The sequence below is a fragment of the Cynocephalus volans genome, chromosome 11, assembly GCF_027409185.1.
Source record: "Cynocephalus volans isolate mCynVol1 chromosome 11, mCynVol1.pri, whole genome shotgun sequence".
Lineage (NCBI taxonomy): Eukaryota > Metazoa > Chordata > Mammalia > Dermoptera > Cynocephalidae > Cynocephalus > Cynocephalus volans.
In genome coordinates this window covers 99,864,632-99,883,519 of record NC_084470.1, presented here as the reverse complement: position 1 = coordinate 99,883,519, position 18,888 = coordinate 99,864,632, and the positions used below count along the sequence as shown (strand labels likewise).

Here is an 18,888-nt window from a genome sequence, read left to right as displayed (position 1 = left end):
AATGCCCTGTTTTACTCTTTGTTTCCCATGTTTTCCCTTCCTTTTACGAGCTGGGTATTCAATATCTCTTTAGAATAATAAACAAAGTTGTCCCTCAGAGGCTCTGGCCTGCTGGGAAAGGAGCTAGTGTGTGTCTTATAGCACACTTTTTTGTGCATGTGTGTGTGTACGTGCTTGTGTGTGTGTGTGTGTGTGTGTGTGTGTACTTGTGTGTGTGCGTACTCGCCTGTGTGCATATTCATGTGTGTGCGTACTTGTGTGTGCGTGTGTGTACTCGTGTGTGTGCATACTCGTGTGTGTGCATATTTCTGTGTGTGCATACGTGTTGAGGAGCATGCGATCTGTGTTCCTAGCCATGAGGACACTGATTTATCCTGGTGTGGGCTCCTTCTTCTGGGATCACAGGATGCACAGGAATTGAAATGTCCCAGCCACCTGTTGTCTCCATCCGTGAGGAGTCTCATTACATCTACAGCAACCAAATTGCCTTGGTGATGAAGGACCAGGAGATGCCATAGCTCTGTCCAGTGTGGCTTCAGAAATCACGAAAATCACGTGGGGAAGGGAGGCCACAGTGTTTAGTGTGTGATGTAGACATCACTACCTTCCCTGACACGGACATCTTGGCAGCAAGCCAGACCTGGGACATGGACTTGGATTTCTTGAAGAGTCTTAGCCTGGGGGCACTGTTGGTGTATAATTTAGTGGGGGAATTTGTTTCCTCCAAATACGCTCGCTTTAGGAAAGTAAAACCAATGGGCGGAGAATTTGTCTACCTCAGCCACTAATGAGGGGGCTTGTGCCCTTTGAGACCTGAGTGGGAGTCCTCTGGGAGGGCCAGCCCCAGGCTTGAGGTCATTCAGTGAACACGTGGTATTCATTCTGCAGTTTGATCACCTTATGTATACATGGAGGCTGAGAGAGACTTTGCTTGTAGAAAAAGAACAGAAAACCTGTGCTGGGCTGAGAGGGAAGCTGAGTGCATGCTGTTTGCAGAGGGAGTTCTCTTGGGAGCAAATGAGTATAACAATGCAAATGGAGAAGTGTCAGAAACTTTGGTTAGAAAAAGCCACTGGGTGGGAGAATGCTGGCTGTGTGGGTGGAGGGATCTCTGGTGGGTTCTGCCTCCTCTACTGGGGCTGACTGGGGAGGCTTCTCATGCTCTTTCAGCAAGACTCCTAACTTTCCCTCTCCTTTCTTGTGCGTCGTGATAGCGGGAACGGCTGAGGAACATCGAGCGCATCTGCTTCCTTCTGCGAAAGGTCAGTGCAGAAGCTTGTGCTGGGGGATGGAGGACCACATGGTGGTGAGTGGGCTCATGGGGATGAGGCCAGCGAGGCTCAAGCCTGCTCCGGTCCTGTCTATTCAGGAAGGCAAATGGCAGCAGGGGAGAGGGAGGTGGGAGCAAGTGATCAGTTTTCTGAAAACCTCCAGAGACAAGAGGAGCTAATTAAAAGGTGTGACCATCAATCAAAGTGTCAGGACAGCACTGGATATTCCCAAGTGCCCTGTGGTTGGATTTAGAGGTTTTTTATCTTTGCATGATGATGGGTGGCATTTACATCTGCTGTTGTGTCACAGCCTTGTTCCTGTATGGTGCTGGGCTCAGGAATGCTCCCTCCTGACTTAGGGAAGTATTGAACTGGATGCTAGGTTCCCTTTGAAGTTTCAGCCTGTCACTGAGCTTTGCAATTTGATTGGTAGTATCATTGGGAGTGTCGGAGAGGTGGGATGGGGAGGTGTTATTAAAATGGGAGCCACACCTTTTAGAGAGTTGCTTCTCTAAACTCACTTGGGAAGCTCAGGTACACACGGGGAGCTCAGGTTTGGTATTTAGCACAGCTCTGTGTCATAACTGGGGGGCCCTTGTGGCAGAGAGACCAATCTGTCTCTCTTCAATCAGGAAAGTGTATGCTGTTTCTTCCTTTCCAGCAAGATGTAGAGAACAGCAACTTGAAAATAAGCATTGTTCATACCCTTGAGCCAAAGAACATCACTGACCTCTGTACAGCATGGACAGACTACAGGCCATAGGAAAGCCACATGTTCACCCAAAAGGTCTATTTGAACTTTATATGACTATGGGAGAAACCAAATGCTTTGCCAACATAGATAGAAGGGGAAAAAACTTTGCAATCTTTTGAAGTTTTTCCTGTATTTCAGAAATGATACCTTTTGTTGGGAGAGAGTTTAATCAAGAAGCCAGTTATTTTTCTAGCTAATTACTTGCCCTTTATTGTCTTCTAAGAAACTCGGTATGTTAGAATTCCACGTCTTATATGACACAGCAGAGAAGTATGCTCGGATAAGACCTTTATATGAAAACAGTAGTGATCCAAGGAACAAAGAATAATTAAGAAAATAACATATAACATGAATTCATTAATTTGTAAGTTATTTTCCCAGACAACGTCTAGGATACCAATAGCTGCTCTGGCCAGCACTTCTATAGTCTTTGGTTTGTTCTTTGAGACTGACACATAGTGGTGTAGAATGGATCAAGACAAAGTCAAAGTTTTGTCTTTTAAACTCCAAGTTGCCTTTTTCCCCATCTTAAATGTCCCATACTCTATTCTCTGGTAGAGCATAATCCATATCCATCACATTTTGGCCTTGCTCATCCTTCTTTACCACTTGACCATTGGCCCTGTTCAGACAGCAGATAATGACCTGTGGCTCCTCTGCCAAGGTCCTGCTGCCCACAGTAAGAATGAAGGTAAGGATGTTATGCAAGAATTAGCATCACCATTTGCAAATTTGCATATATTTGGCATAAGTTTCTTGATGGCGTTTGGATGTATTGTCCTCCCAGAACTCGTGGAAATTTGATCCCCCGTGTGGCAGTGTTGGAAACTGATTGAGTCACGGGGGCGGATCCCTTATGAATGGATTAATGTTCTCCCTGGGGGAGGGGGGATTAATGAGTGAGTTCTTGCTCTATTAGTTCCCACAAGAGCTGGTTGTTTATAGGACCCTGGCACCTCCTCTCCCTCTCTTGCTTCCTCTTGCCATGTGATCTGCTTGTACCCATCGCTGGCTGCCTGCCACTTTCCACCATGAGTAGAAGCAGTCAGAGGCCATGCCAGATGCAGCTGTCCCAGAATTGTGAGCCAAATAAAGCTCTGTTCTTTATAAATTACCCAGTCTCAGGTAATTCTGTTATAGCAACACAAAACGTACTAATATGTTTCTATAAACAGTAGACCTGTGGCATTCACTGCAGGAAACATTGTACTCCAAGCATCTTTTCCTGGTTTTTGTCTTTTTCATTTATCCATGCTCCTCTCTCCCATTCTCAGCCTCCGCTGCTTCCATGAGTTAAATGCAGTTGTGCTCATTGTAGTGGAAAGTACCAGGGAGGAAAGTTCTAGATAGACATCAGAGGACATAAAACACTGACTTCAAGGCTTTAGGTGTTATAACTATCTGTGATCACACTTCCTGCAGCCTAATGGTTTAACCTGAGGCATAAACAAGCCACATGCCCGCAGCTTTATTTCTTTGTGGAGTCGTCCTCCTACTCCAGTCTTCTTGCCGTAAGCACATCTATCCCTTTAACACTCGGCTGTTAGTTCTTCTGTGTGCCCTGTATACCTGAGATCATTTTCAATGATGTCAACATTATTTCTTTCTGAATGTATTTTCAAATTGTTGACTCTTCTTTTTTTTATACATTAAATTATTTTATTTTAGTTATTTTTCCAAAGTAAGTAGAATTTTCAAGTATTCTATTTTTTTATTGAACCATAATTGGTTATATATATTTTTGGCTTACAAGTGTTGACTACCATTATTTGTGTACAATATGTGATGATCAAATCAATATTATTAGCATATTCATTATTACAAATCGTAATTATTCTTTGTGCCTCTTACCCAATTTCTCCCTAACTCCCTTCCCTCTCACGCTTTCCCACCTCTACTAATCATAGATTTGTTCTCTCCTTTTGAAAGTTCAGTGTTTTATTGTGGCCTTTCTTCCTTCCTTCCATCCTTCCGAGTGAGGACATATGGTATTTCCCTTTCTGTGTCTGGCTTATTTTACATAATATAATTTTCTCCAGGCTCATCCATGTTGCTGTGATTCAGAATTTTATTCTTTTTTATGGCTGAGTAGTACTTCATTGTGTATACACACCACATTTTCATTATCCAGTTGTCTGTTGACAAACATTTAGGTTGGTTCCAACTCTTGGCTACTGTAAATAGAGCCGTGATGAACATGAGAGTGCAGTTATCCCTTTGACATGATGATTTCCATTCCTTTGGGTATATATCCAGCAGTGGGATTCTATCTGTGGTTGTTTGAGAAACCTCCATACTGTTTTCCACAATGGCTGTACTAATTTACAGTTCCACCAGCAGTGTAGATGAGTTCCCTTTTCTCCACATCCTTGCCAGCATTTGTTATTCTTAGTCTTTTTAATAATGGCCAGTCTAACTGGGGTGAGATGATATCTCAATGTGGTTTTTATTTGCATTTCCCTGATGATTAGTGATGTGAAGCATTTTTTCATATACTTCTTGACCATTTGTATGTCTTCTTTTGAGAAATGTCTGTTCAGCTCCTTTGCCTTGTTTTAAACTGGGTTATTTGTTTTTTTTACTATTGAGTTGTTTGAGTTTTGTATTCTGGATATTAATCCTTTGTTGGATGTGTAGTTTGCAAATATTTTCTCCCATTCTGTAGGTTGTCTTTCTGCTCCGTTGATTGTTTCCTTTGTTGTGCAGCTTTTTAGTTTAATATAATCCCATTTGTTTATTTTTTCTTTTGTTGCTTGTGCTTTTGAGGTCTTATTCATAAAGTGTTTTCCCAGTCCTACTTCCTGAAGTGTTTCCCCTAGGTTTTCTTTTAGTAGTTTTATAGTTTCAGGCCTTGTATTTAAGTCTTTAATCCATTTTAAGTTGATTTTGGTATATGGTGAGAGGTACGGGTCTAGTTTCATTCTTCTACATATGGATGTCCAGTTTTCCCAGCACCATTTATTGAAGAGGCAGTCTCTTCCCCAATGTATGTGCTTTTTGCCTTTGTCAAATATCAGTTGTCTGTAAGTATGTGGATTGATTTACAGGTTTTCTATTCTGTTCCATTGGTCTGAGTGTCTGTTTTTATGCCAGTACCACGCTGTTTTGGTTATATTATGTTAGCTTTGTAGTATAATTTGAAGTCAGGGAGTTTAATGCCTCCAGCTTTATTTTTTTGTTGTTATTCAGGATTGCTTTGCCTATTCAAGGTCTTTTGTTGTTCCATATAAATGTTAGGATTGTTTTTTCTCTTTCTGTGAAGAACGTCATTGGTATTTTAATGCGGATTCCACTGAATCTGTAGTTAGCTTTGGATAGTATGGACATTTTCACAATGTTAATTCTTCCAATCCAAGAGCATGGAATGTCTTTCTACCTTTTTGTGTCCTCTTTAATTTCTTTCAGCAGTGTTTTGTGTTTCTCGTTGTAGAGATCTTTCACCTCCTTGATTAAATTGATTCCTAGGTGACTATTGTAAATGGGCTTGCCCTCTTGATTTATTTTTCTGCTAGTTCATTATTGGAGTATAAATACGCTATTGAGTTTTGCCACTGAGTTCTTGCTGTAGCTCATGTGTTCTTTACCTTAATTGGTAAGTCTCTGTATTCTCACAGATGCATTTAGGTACTGGGCTTGTAGATCTGCCTCCTCCCACTAGAATGTTGGTTCTGGAAGGTCAGTGACTTTGTTCTGCTCACTGTCATATCTGGTAGTACAGAATGTAGAACAGTGTGTAGCCTGTTGAGGGTGCTCAATAAATATTTCTTAAGTGAATCAATGAATGAATGATGACTTTCTTGAACTTCTATAAATCCTTCTTGTTGGGAACACTAAGATAGACAATAATCTTTTCCTTTCTTCATTTCAATAGCATCCATGACATAGCACAAAATTACATATTTTACTATGTTTTCTACTTATGTAAGATTTGTGTTTTAAAATCAGACTTAACTAGATATTGTATTCCTTATTGACACAGACGATCTCTAACCTACAGTTTCTCCTGTCCCATTCCTTTCCTTTTTGCTTATGCCCTCTGTCCTCTTTGTAGTCTGTGTTTTTTAACCTTCCTAATAATTTCCCTCAGCCAATTCTGGGTCCTTCAGAGTTGGAGGGTAGTGGTGAAACATGCAAACTTCTGCTGATTCCAAGTCCTGCCTTACTGTCTGCAACCCACTGTGTGTGCCTCAGTGTGATTCTAAAGTGGTGTAATAATAATAGTACTCCCTTCAAAGAGTTGTTGTGTGAATTAGATGAGATAATACATGTGTGTTTAGCTCATATGTGCTCGATTCATATTAAATGTTATTATTATCCTGACCCTTAGCTCCTACCTAAAGCCATCCCTAAGCACGTAGGTGGTGCTGAGTCAGGCTGAGATAAAGCTTGGCTGGTGGCGTTCCCCTTAGCTCCTCCTCCCATTTCTTAGGTAAGTGCCATTTGATGTTTAAGCAGTATCACAGGGTAGACTGGCCTGTGCCTCTTCCCTCCAGTCTCTCTCATTTTGGGTGGGCTTCTGAGTTCAGAGTCCCAGGCTGTGAATGCATGTTGGGGATGGTGGGGAGGGTTAATGGGTCTAGTTAGCATCACCATATTTCTGGGAATGGTACCTTCCAAGAAATTCCTTGGAGCCAGTCTCCTAAACACCCCAGAATGTGACGAATCTCAGCAGCTGATTGTTGTTAAACCACCTCCTCAGCTTTTTTGGGATTTCAAAGTGGATCTATTTTTAGCTCTGTAATTATCAGAAAATGTGTTCTTTGGGTAATTGTTTGAATGTGGGATTCTTGTGTTGACTTGTGCTTATGATTCATTTTTTGTGGCAAGAGCCACTGGCTTCTGGTGTGGCTCTCCCCACCAGAGCATGTTGCAGGCTTTGTGGGACTGCTGTACAGCACAAGTCTGGGAGTGGGAAGCATCAGGCAAGGGAGAGGTTAGGTTGATGACTGCTACAGGTACATAAAAGGTTCTTGGGAGGAGACTATGTAGGGGCCTCCTGATGCATCTGCAAGTTTAGGGAGTGGTTCGGGGAAATGAACTTAAGTGTGAGCCCAAGCAATTCGTATGAAAATAAGGAGAACTTGCTTCATAAGCGGTGGTCATCAGACCTTCGGAATGGTTGTCCTGGGGGCTATGAAATATTCACATCTCTTAGATCAAGTTAGACAAGCAATGTCTGAAAGGATTTTGAGTTGGGCTGAGCCTGCCCTAGGTTGCGGGGGGCACTTAGCTGCATAGTTTGGGGTGTCCCTTCTGGCTTGATAGTTCTGTGATTCTCCAGTTTGTGTCCTGATTTCCCCAAGAGTGTGTCTAGTCCCAGTGCAGGTTTTTTGACATTGTGGGTATAAAAAGCTCTAGCGGATGGACATTTTTATTCTCCCACTGAGCAGTCTCACTGAGGCATGGAGGAAGAGGATGAGTCAGTGGGGTTTGGGGGTGGTTAGGGGTGTTGAGTTCATTGGAGAGGCTGGTTGGGGGGGATGTGCTCCACATTAAATGCTGGGAAGAGCATAGTGTCAGTAAGACCACCCGTGGCCCCACTGGTGACCACCTATGCCTCTCCCCCTTTCAAGCTTCTCAGAGCCACACTGCTGTCTTAAGGAAGAGTCATGATGTGAAGTGAAGCTGTGAGTAGCAGCCTTGATTCACTGCAGAAATCCGTGATATGTTTCTGAAAACAGGGTTGGTGGAGATGGGGAAGTGGATGTGACACTTTCACAGTAGAAAGTAAGTTTTGTTACATAAGAAGACTGTGTTATTGTTCTCAATTCCTCACCCTCCCTCCCCTGTGTCCAGGACTGGCTATGTAATTTGCAGAACCAGTGAAAAATGACAATGTGGGGCTTCATGTCAATAAATTATTAAGAATTTTAAGAAGCTGACAGAAGAGCATCTAACTAAAGGTGGGACCCTTCCCAGCCAGGGCCCTGAGCCACTGTACAGGCCACATGCCCCGTAAGCTGGTTCTGTCTGTGTCCGTGACCTCTGCTGTGTGATTTTGCAGTTCCTCCTGCTAGAAGCAGAATGTATTTCCTCTCTCCAGTGATGCTGGGCTCTGCTGTGTGATGGGATTTGTCTACTGGAATGTGGGCAGGCATGTGAGTGTGTGTTGAGGCCTTAACAGTCACTGGGTGTTTCTAGTCTCCCTCCTGAAGCTCTGACATTGGTAAGGCCAACCCCCTGGAGATGTGAAGAGAATGAGAGGCAGGGGGAACCTACCTGAGCCCACCTGGAGCTCAGAGCCAGGCCCACTAGATCCAGTGACCCCCCACCATCCTTTAGATGTGTGAACAAGAATAAATAATTGTTTTTTTAAAGCACTGAAGTTTTGAGTGATTTGTTATATAACATTATTATGGCAATAGCTAACTGATATCATAAACATGTACCACTTTTATAAAGGAAAAAATCTTTCTTTTTAAAGTGATGTTATTGTGTACTAGAGCTCAGCCATTTGCTGACTCAACAAACTTAAAGATAGGTAGTTTCAAGCTCTGTCCCAATTTTTTTTGACCTCAGAGGGGCGTACTAAATACATTCACATACAGAACCTAGAGAAACATCCATGTTGCTTTGCTGCATGATATGTGTCATCCGTGAACTACTTGGAATGATGGTGAAGGTGGTGCGTTTTCTCTAATTAATGGCACTTCCTGCCACAAAGGATTGACTTGATTTCAGGTCTTTTTAGCTGTTAATACAGTTCTTCCTGCAGGGCTCTGGAGGGAATGGCATATTTTAATTGAGAGACATAATAGAGTGAAAGGGGGCACGTAAATTCAGAGGCAGTTGTGTGGAATGCCTTACAGAGACTATTGTTGATGCAGAGAGGTTTTCCAGATCAGAATTCTCTGTTGCTTGGGGTATTTTAAAGTGTGGTGACAGTAAAAGCTGTTTACATCTCTTGTGTAACTACCTTATGCCTTTAAAAGTATTAACTCTTTTAATCCGACAGCAACCCTATGAAGTCGTTACCATTAGCAGCCCCCCTTGACAGATAAGGGAACTGAAACTTACAGAGTTTAAGTATATATCCCAGGGTCTCATAGTTCTTAAGTGACAACAGAGCTGGGATTTGAAGTTAAGTCTCTCTGACCAGAGTCCACATTTTTGATCACCACGTTTTAGGGGAAATTGTTGGTTCTCTTTGAAACAACCTCCTTAAGGACAACCACTACAGTAATATGGCCCAGCTAGTTTAAAGGGAAGATATGAATCCTGAAAGCCACATAGGGCTTCAGGGACCCTATAATATGCTTGGTTCACCATTGATGGGGCCAAGTGGATTTCTTTAAGGCTCTTTTCTAATTCCATTTAACTTCTTGGTAGGGTAGTTCATCCCTGGAGGGAATATTTGAAGAAAAGTAAAAATACACTGGAACAAAACTTGTAACTAATTCAGAAACTGTGTCTCATGTATAATTTATTATTAGACTTTCTGTGGCAAGGTCCTCCTTAGTCAGAGGGAAAGACAGAACATTTTCCTTGCTGCGTAAATGGTACTGTCATGGGGTTGCTGGACCAGTAGCTGGAGGGGCCGGAATAATACCCTGTCCTTGCCCCACTTCTCCGTCCAGGCTGCAGCAGGCAGAGCTAAGGATTTCTCACACACATCCCTAACAAATGGGCTCTGGCTTATCACTTGACTCTGGGTAGCTGGTTGGCCCTATTAGTTCTCTGTTTCCATGATAATAAGGTATCCAACCAGCCTACAACAACCACTATTTCTGTTTCTCATGAGTCCATGAGTCATCTGGTCAGTTCTGTTGATCCCGGCTGGGGTTGGACCAAAGGACATATTCTCTGGTCTTGCCTGAGGTGCATTCGTGTGTCTGGCAGTCAGCAGACCACTAGGTAATTAGGCTGGCCTCGGCTGGGGTGGTTGGCTCTGCTCTGCATCTCATCCTCCTGCAACTGACTATCCAAGGCTCTTTCTCCCAGTGGCATAGAAGCAGAAGTGGAAATGCATAGCACTTTTTAAAGCTTTGGTCTGCGTCAAATCTACCAGTGTCCTGTTGGCTGAAGTGGGTCACATGGCCAAGCCCAGGGTTAGAGTGGGAGGGACTCCAAAGTACAGGGCAAAAGGTGTCAGTATTTTGCAGTGAAACCACCTTTATTGTGAAGAATCATTTGCTGGGATAGTTATCAGGAAGTAGCAAATGTAGAGTCCACTGTTATTTTGTGTTTGTCATTAGTGGTGGTTTCTAATCTGTTTGCATATTGAAGTCACTTGTGGAGATTTTTCAACTTATATTCACTTAAGAACCACTTCTAGAAGTTCTGCTTCAGTACGTCTTGAGAGGGTCCAATCATCTGTGTTTTGAAAATGCCCCATATGTGCTTCTCAGTGGTGGTCAGGGTGGAAAATATTTGGTTACTTGGATGGTTGCTGGTTGCTCTGGGAATTCATAAGCAGCTCCTGAGATGGTGCCCGGGGGTCTGGAGAATGGGATCTGTTCAGGGAGAGGGAAAAGGAGAAGAGCTTCCACCGGGAGGCTGGCAGTCAGCAGGCAAGTGGCAGCTGCTGACTCCTTTGTAGACTGCCCAGGATGAGCTGAGCCCTGGGCTCAAGGGGTGTCTCCACAGCCTGCTTTGTCCTGCCTCTGTGGAGAGAACACCTTCCTGACCCAAGACACAACAGAAGGTTGGTTCTGAGATGGATGTGGGGCTGGCACAAACAGCTTCACAGAGGGAGAAGTCCAGCAGCCTTCGTGGCAGAGGAGGGAGAAACCGTGAAACTGTCAGTGACCTTAGGATGCATCATCAAGAGTGATCCTCGAACCTGGCTGTACCTCACATCATATCTGGAGAGATTATTAAACATACGGTTTCCTGAAATATAGATTCCTCCCCACCTAGGATGGTTAATTTTAGGTGTCAGCTTGGCTAGTCCATGGTGCCTAGATACATGGTCAAACATTATTCTGGATGTTTCTGAGGAATGTTTTTAGATGAGATTAACATTTAAATCAGTGGGCTTTTAGTGAAGCAGGTTGCCCTCTCTAATGTGGATGGGCCTAATCCAATCAGTTGAAGGCATTACTAGAACGAAAACAGTGACCTTACTTGAGCACAAGGAAGTTCTCCAGCAGACGGCCTTCAGACTTTAACTTCCCAGGGTCAATTAGCTAAATGAATTACTGAACATGAACCAGCAACCACATAAGGCACTTATTTTCATAATGCATGGGGCATAATTCTCACTGCCTAGCATGGGATTAAGGCACATGGAGACCAAAGAAAGGCCAGTGGATGAGCATTGTAATGGATGTAGTTAGAGCTCTGATTTTCAACCTTGGATGTCCATTGGAATCACCTGGGGAACTTAAAAGAATACTGTTGCCTGGGTTCCATCCCCAGAATTTCTGATTTAATGGGTCTGGAGCATAGCCTGGGCGTTGGGTGTTAAACAGCTTCCCAGGTGACTCTAATGTGCGGCCAGGCTGCGAATCACTGAATTGGAGGCTAGGCCAGATTTTGGTAATGCAGCCGGGGAGGCGTTTTCACTTTCTCTGTTCCCCAGGGTATGATTTAGAGAGCCATAGTTTTCCAAATGGTACCAGAGTAAAAGCAATAATTTGCCAACGGGTGCCCAAGTGGACTGAAAGAATTAGTGCCTAACTTCCAGGAGAACAGTCAGCCCAGCAGGATGGCTCATCTCAAATAATCCACCGACAGCTTGTTTTTCCTTCCAGATGCTCCCTTTCCTAAAATGTGGTAAGTAAAGATCTGTTTTCAACCCCCAAATGCTCACACTTTTACATACTCATTCTTGTCCTTTTCCAAACTGCTGAAGAAGCAAGAAATGTTTCTGGGTTGTGTTTCTAGGCCACAAGATGGGCCAGTATTACCAAATCTCCATAGCCTCTTATTCTTTGTAGCCTTACCCAGTCTCTGCCTCTCACTCTCTTCAACTCTTACTGCTCCTCCCTGCAGTTAATACTGGCACCAGCCTGTAGCTTGGCAGGGACAACAGAGAGAGTCCTCGGATGTGGATGAGAATTCCCGTGGGCTCCCAGCTTGTGCTGAATTGATTTGCATGCTCCAGACGCATCTTGTCTCCACAGAAAAGCTGCATTGCCAGGTTATCACGCTGGTTCCATTTGCAATTTATATGGACTTTTTATTCTTTAAGCAATTTGGGGCATTGGTCCTCCTCCAGCACAGTTTCACTGGCTCCTCTTCCTAAGCTGTCTCTGTGGCACAGAGAATTACACAACACATGGAGTTTTGTTTCATTAGGATAAGACCCAGCAATAGAAAAGAAAATGTACTGAATAAGTTAAATGTGCTATACAAATGCAAAGTGCCATTATTACAAAGAGACAGAAAAACCATACTGTTCCCTTTCTGTATTTGCCAAGTGGTCAAAGCAGTGATGAAGTTTTAGAGGACAACGATCTCCCATTACAGTTCAGGGAGGTGGGTGGGGAACAGGCAGCAAGAACAGCTCCACTGTTGTGGCCTTTTAGTGGCGACGTCACTGCTGTTACCACTCAGCACATCAGCATAAGGTAGAACCAGTGCCATGGGTGTCCTGGTGGGAACCAAATAAAGGAACCACTTAGGCAGGTTCCTGCCGTAGGGGAAGATATTCAGATTACATCAGCAGGACATATGGATAAAATGACAAACACTACATCTTCTGAGAAGGTCTGTATAACCTTCTGTATAAGTTAGACTTTCATTTATGCCAGTGAATTCAATGTGTTTTGCCAGTGGTGATGCCAACTGCTAACAGATACCAAGGGTGGAGTTGTTCTGAGTTATTGATAGAGTATTTCAAGCACAGATATTCTGGGCTTTAAAAGGAAGGGTGCGGGAGGGGAAAGTCAGAAGGTATGACAATTCGTAAAATGTTTGCTTTCCTCAGCAGACTATAAAGATAGTGAGGGCACTCATTGCATCTTGTTCACTGCTTAGCACTTTGCTGACAGAATGAATGAATGAATGAATGACTGAGACAAACTAGTGCTTTACCCACAGTCTCTCATTTATTCTTACAACACCCTTGTTAGGTGGAGATAGGGAGCTGAGCCTCCAGGGTTATGCACTTGTCTAGGTCGCTAGTTAGTAAGTGCTGGCTCTGTATTCAGATCTACCTTTGACGCCCAAACCCTGCCCTTTCTAGTAGTCCTTATGTGTCCACCTGCTAGAGATTAGACTTGTTTCCCTACTGAGTTTTACAGAACATGCTTGGACACCATCCTCTGACACACCAGCGTCTATCCATTCACACAATCCACTGTCAGCCACAAGCATGTGTGCAGCTCTCTTCTCTAGTCTGACTGCCATCACTTCTCAATTGATTCTCACCCTCCAAGTCAAAAATAGGCCAAGAGGTTTTTACCAAAGGCACTTTTCAATTTCAGGAGATCGTTGAGAAACTCATGGCTTTGGAGAGAGAGGTTACTATACCCCCTTAGGCTGGCTGCCTTGGGAGCTGTATTAGTCAGTTGGCTTCCATTACACAGTAGCACAGACTGGGGGCTTATACAACAGATATTTATTTTCTTACAATTCTGGAGACTAGAGGTCAAAGGTCAAGGTATCGGCAGGGCTGGGTCCTTCTGAAGACTCTCTTGTTGGCTTGCAGACAACCATTTTCTCCCTGTGTCTTCCCATGGTCTTCCTTCTGTGTGTGTTTGTATCTTAATGTCCTCTTGCAAAGACATCAGTCATGCTGGATTAGGGCCCACCCTAATGACCTCATTCAACCTTAATTATTTCTTTAAAGACCCTGTCTCTGAATACTGTCACATTCTGAGGTACTGGGGGTTAGGGTTTCAACGTATCAATTTGGAGGGGGACACAATTCAGCCTTTAACAGGATCTGTCACCAGAGAAGAGTTTTCATGGAAACAGCATCCTCTTAGATAGGGGAGATGATTGGCCTACCCTTGAATTCTGCTCCTTGGTGAATAGCAAACAGTGAATAGTGAGCTCCTGGGTTTTGATTTTTCTAGCATTTTCCCATTGTTACCAGAGTAATTCAGAGAAAGAGAGAGTGGATCGCCTTTCAGTTGGATTTTATTATTTGTCAGAATAAAAAGCAAATGTATTCTGAGTGAAGTCTGTGAAGAATGTTCCCTGTGGTTCTGCAGGGGAGATGGCCCAAACAGAGGGGGCTGGGTGTGCCTCTTCGTGCTGCCACACCCCTTGCAGGGAGCAGCATGCAGATTTAGCACACGTGGGATGAGGCCTGGGCCACTCATCATTCTAATTAGCTCTGGTTCCTGTGTTGCCAGCAGGTACAGGGTCAGGACCAAATCCATGCATGAGTTGCAAGTTGCTGCAGAAGTGCCAGTTACTGAGTGGGGCTAAAGTTATATAACTATTATAACTATTTTTGTTTATAGGACATCCCTTCCTAGGAGATCCCAGGCACCTCACTGCCCAGAAGTTGTCACTTGGTAGCAGGACAGCATGCTCCATTTTGGGGTTGAAGGAAGTAGTGAAGAACACTGTCTGGTCTTTAGTTGCTGTCTTAGTCTGTTCATGCTGCTATAACAAAATACCACAGACTGAGTGGTATTAAACAACAGAAATTTATTTCTTACAGTTCTGGAGGCTGGGAACTCCAAGATCAAGGTGTGGGCAAATTCAGTGTCTGGTGAGGGATTGCTTCCTGGTTCACAGGCTGCTACCTTCTTGCTGTGTCCTCCCATGGTGGAGAGACGAAGCAAACTCTCTCAATACTCTTGTAAGGATGCTAATCCCATTCAGGAGGGCTCATCCTCATGACCTCATCTAATCCTAATAGTCTTCCAAAGACCCCAGCTCCTAAGATGATCTACATTAGGGGGTAGGATTTCAGCATATGAATTTTGGGGGGACACAAGCATTCAGCTCATACCAGTGGCTTAAGTAAAGTTTTTTCCATAACAACATTTATTAAGTTATTATATGTGACATATAACGTGCCAGACATTGTGCAAACTGCTTGGCTGTATTATCTCAGTACTCACAACAAACCCTGGATGTGAACGTCATTATGGTCCCCTTTTTCCTGATGAGGAAAATGAGGGGCAGAGAAGGTAAGTGAGTAACTTAAGCTAGTACATGCAAAGCTAGGGTTGAGTCCAGGCAGTCTTACTGCAGAGCGTGCCCTTTGGTTTTTCTTTATTAATTGTTTTAACCACAAAAGTAGTATGGCCTTATTTTCAGTAGTAATGTGATGCAAAGATAATATGAAGAAAATATTAAGGGCTCTCCTGCTCTTCTTCTTCTTAATTCTCTGACATAACTCGTGTTAAAAGCCTGGTCTATATCCTTTGTTCATTGCATGCACGTTCAAATGGGTAAATACATGTACATACATATATACACTCAGGTTTGGTTATTTTTTGTTTCTTTTTCCCAGTAATAGAAAAATTGTTTTTCTATAAGTAGTTTTTTCTCCACATACCATTACATTATGGACACCCCTCTAGGTCAATAGCTATAGATCTATCTTAAAAATAATTGTACACAATAATATTTCATAGTATTTCAATAATATTTCACAATAAATATTTCACAATTTATTCAGTCATTTCCATATTTATGAACATCATGTATGTTTTCAGTTTTGTTTGGCCCCTACCAGTAACCCTGCAATAAACACCTTTGTGTGCTTATATCCCAGGAGTGAGATTATCAGGCTAAAGAGTATATGAATTTGTATTTTTCTAAAAATTGCCAGATTACTTTCCCAGAAAGGTTGAAGCAATTTGTATGCCCACCAGCAGTGTAAGAGGGTATGTGTTTCACTGCGCCAGAGTCACCATGATAGGCTGGCTTGTCACAGAGGCAACTCCAGGTAGTTGCAGAATTGAGTGGTCAGTGTTTCTCTGACTCAACCCTCTTGGGAGCTTTTAAAGCCAGATCCAAATGCAGGGCCCCATCCCCAGAAGAGTCTCATTTAATTGGTCAAGGGGGACTGGGCAGTGGTGTTTTCAAAAGCTTCCCAGAGGATTCATGTGGCCTGCCAAGATGGAGAGCTTCTGTTAGGGACACCAAGACCCTAACTTTCCCCTCCCTGCCCTTCCCCCGCAGTTCTTCCTCTCTCTTCAGGCTCTCTTCTTGTATCTCAGCGGAGACTTCACTGAGTTGGAAGCTTCAGGGATTCTCCTGCAGCCAGCAGTCTGTCACTCCACTGTTCTGGGCCTGCAGAAACACACTGGTTGTAAGGGCTGCCTTTTAATTTCCATGTGTAAACCTCATTGCTGAATTGGAAACTCGGGAGGTGAGGCCAGGGGCAGACCACTGCCCTGTTTCTTTCAGGAGCTGGAAACACTTTTGACCCACCTATCCCAGCTGGTCAAAGCTGTGTTTCTACCTGTTGGAGAGGTCAGGAGATTTTGAGGAGCCAGTGACTGGTGTCCACTAACCCTGTGTAGCCCTGCACTTGGGAGAGGAGAGGGATGGCCAAGGTAGAAGTTGGCCACCAGACCTGCTAAGCTATGAAGGGCAGCTTAAATGCATTGAAGAACATAAATGATGAAACCTGCTTAGCAGAGAGCCTCAAACTTTGCCCCACATTAGAAATCACCTGGGGGAAGTTTTAAAAATCCTCATACTCAGAGTTTATTCCAAACCAATAAGTCAGAATCTCTGGGGATGGGACCCAGCATCATTATTTTTTAAAACTCCCCAAGTAATTCCAGTGTGCAGTCAAGTTTGAAAAACAGTGACCTAAAGAGCACTTTGCAATGTTATCATGGTTAATAGTTATGTAGGCCTAGCAAGGATGATGGCCAGCTACTGACTTTCTGTTAGTCTTGGTGCCTTTACCTGCACGGTTGTCGCTTTCAAGTATCCTTACCCAGTTCTTAAGCTAAGAATAGAGTTTCTAAAGCAGTCTTTTTCCTGAAAAATAGAAGTTCATCATTTTTTTCATAAGGCAAAAATATTTCTCATATTTTTATACATGTGAACTATTTCCTGGTCCTGCAGGACTCTGTTAGCCCCATCACCAGTGCAGTGGGTGTTGAGGCAGAACAAGGTTAACACCTGCACCCCACCATCCACGCACTCCCCCCCCCCCAAACATAGCTGGGTTGTGGCTCTTCCACAGGCTTCCCACATCAGGCTGTGGTGCATTCTGACCTGGAGTGAGTGTGGGATGGCAGTGACTGCCAGTGCACCCATCAGGTCATGAGTAAGGCCAGAGTTCTGATGGATTGGACCCTGCACATGTTTAGACACCTGTCAGGGGTGCATCTTCATTGGAGTGAAGTCTTGGACTGCTGTTCAGGAGGCAGCTTTGTGGGTTACACTGTTGGTAACAAAGGGCAGGGTGGCAGTGAGAGTGGTGCATGTCCTGCCGGATGTGAGTAAGCTACGCAGCAGGAGGACACCACTGGGACTTCTGTGAGTCTCTAGTTATCAAAGAGGAGAGGATACATAGCCCCTTCTCTCCTGGAAGCAGAGACGTGGTGAGAGTGCTGGTTCTAACAAGGGCAGTGTGGCCCTGCAGGGTTCTGCAGGCTCTGAAAGCCAGTGGGGACTTTCTGAAATGCGAAAGTCAGCTGTGGATAACATGAAGGGTCATTCACATTCATATCCCCCAGGGAGCTTTTAAAACCCAGGGATTCGGATGCAGGGCCCATCCCAGAAAAATGTCAGCTGTAAAGGAGTGCTGAAAGAGCCGTGTAGCCAGTGCCTAGACAGCTTTTACCAGAGTCTCACTTAGCAGTTTGCCATGTTTGCTTTCTCACTCTTCCCCACCCCCATGTATGTACAGCACTCACTTTTTTTCTTTTTGCTGGACTGTTTAGTTGTACACATCCTGGCTCTTCATCCCTAAAAAATTCTCTGACGTAGCCACAATACCATATCACACACAACATAGTTATAATAATGTTACCTTATTATAGTTCATATTCACATTTCCCCTATTATCCCAATAATGTTCTTTATAGTTTTTTTTTTTAATCCAGGGTCCAATCAAGGGTCATACATTGCATCTAGTTGTCATATTTCCTGTAGTCTCCTTTAATCTAGAACAGTCTCTCCCCTCTTTTTCATGTTAACCTTTTTTGAAGAGTTGCTGAATGTGGGTAGGTTTTTATTTTATTTTATTTTTTAAAGAAAATGTAATTTTATTAATATTATTTTTCCTTCCAGGATGTTGTTGTGGAGCAGTTGAGAGGGAGGGGGAGAGGGGAAAGGGGAAGGAAATGTGATGGGAGGAGGAGGAAGAAGGAGGGGTGGGATTGAGGCCTGTGGCATTCCCTGCATTCCCACAGGGGAGACCAGGGGGCTTCCAGTGGTGGCTTGGTCATTGCCAGGCTGAGTGCAGATGTCAGGGGGGTGTGCCAAGAGCCCTCAGCCCCCACCACCCCAGGTCAGAAGAGCCCAGGGCACATCCTACAGCAGCTCAGCAGTCGTCACTGGGCTGGCTGCAGGTGTTGGGGGACATTGCTGAGGTCCCAAGCCCTCCCCCTTTTCTGGCTTGGTAGCCCAGGGGACTTCCGGTCCTTCTTGGGGTTATAGGTGTTCTTTGGTGAAATGAGACCTTTACTAGTTAACATGAAACTTTGTCTCTGGTTGCGGGAACTTTGTTTTTTCTTTCAGTTCTGTGTTCGATAATTTGCTTTTCCCACCATTTAAACGGACGCAAATCTCCCAAACTCATTCTATGAAGCAAACATCATCCTGATACCAAAACCAGGTAAAGATATAACCAAAAAAGAAAACTACAGGCCGATATCCTTGATGAATATAGATGCAAAAATCCTCACTAAAATACTAGCAAACAGAATACAGCAACACATACGAAAAATTATTCATCACGATCAAGTGGGATTCATCCCAGGGATGCAAGGTTGGTTCAACATACGCAAATCAATAAATGTGATACACCATATTAATAAACTC

General features: G+C 43.7%; 1 protein-coding gene across 2 annotated transcripts in view; it reads left to right on the top strand.

Annotated features, from left to right (window-relative positions):
* Positions 1-18,888, top strand: part of CNIH3 (cornichon family AMPA receptor auxiliary protein 3) — a 128,404-nt gene that overhangs the window by 66,340 nt on the left and 43,176 nt on the right. Inside the window, exon 3 of one of the 2 annotated variants that reach the window (XM_063115451.1) lies at positions 1,215-1,262. The exons of the other annotated variant lie outside the window; for it this stretch is intronic. Within the exon in view, the coding sequence (XP_062971521.1) occupies positions 1,215-1,262 (48 nt within the window). The remainder of the gene's footprint in view (positions 1-1,214; positions 1,263-18,888) is intronic. 2 annotated transcript variants of the gene reach the window in all.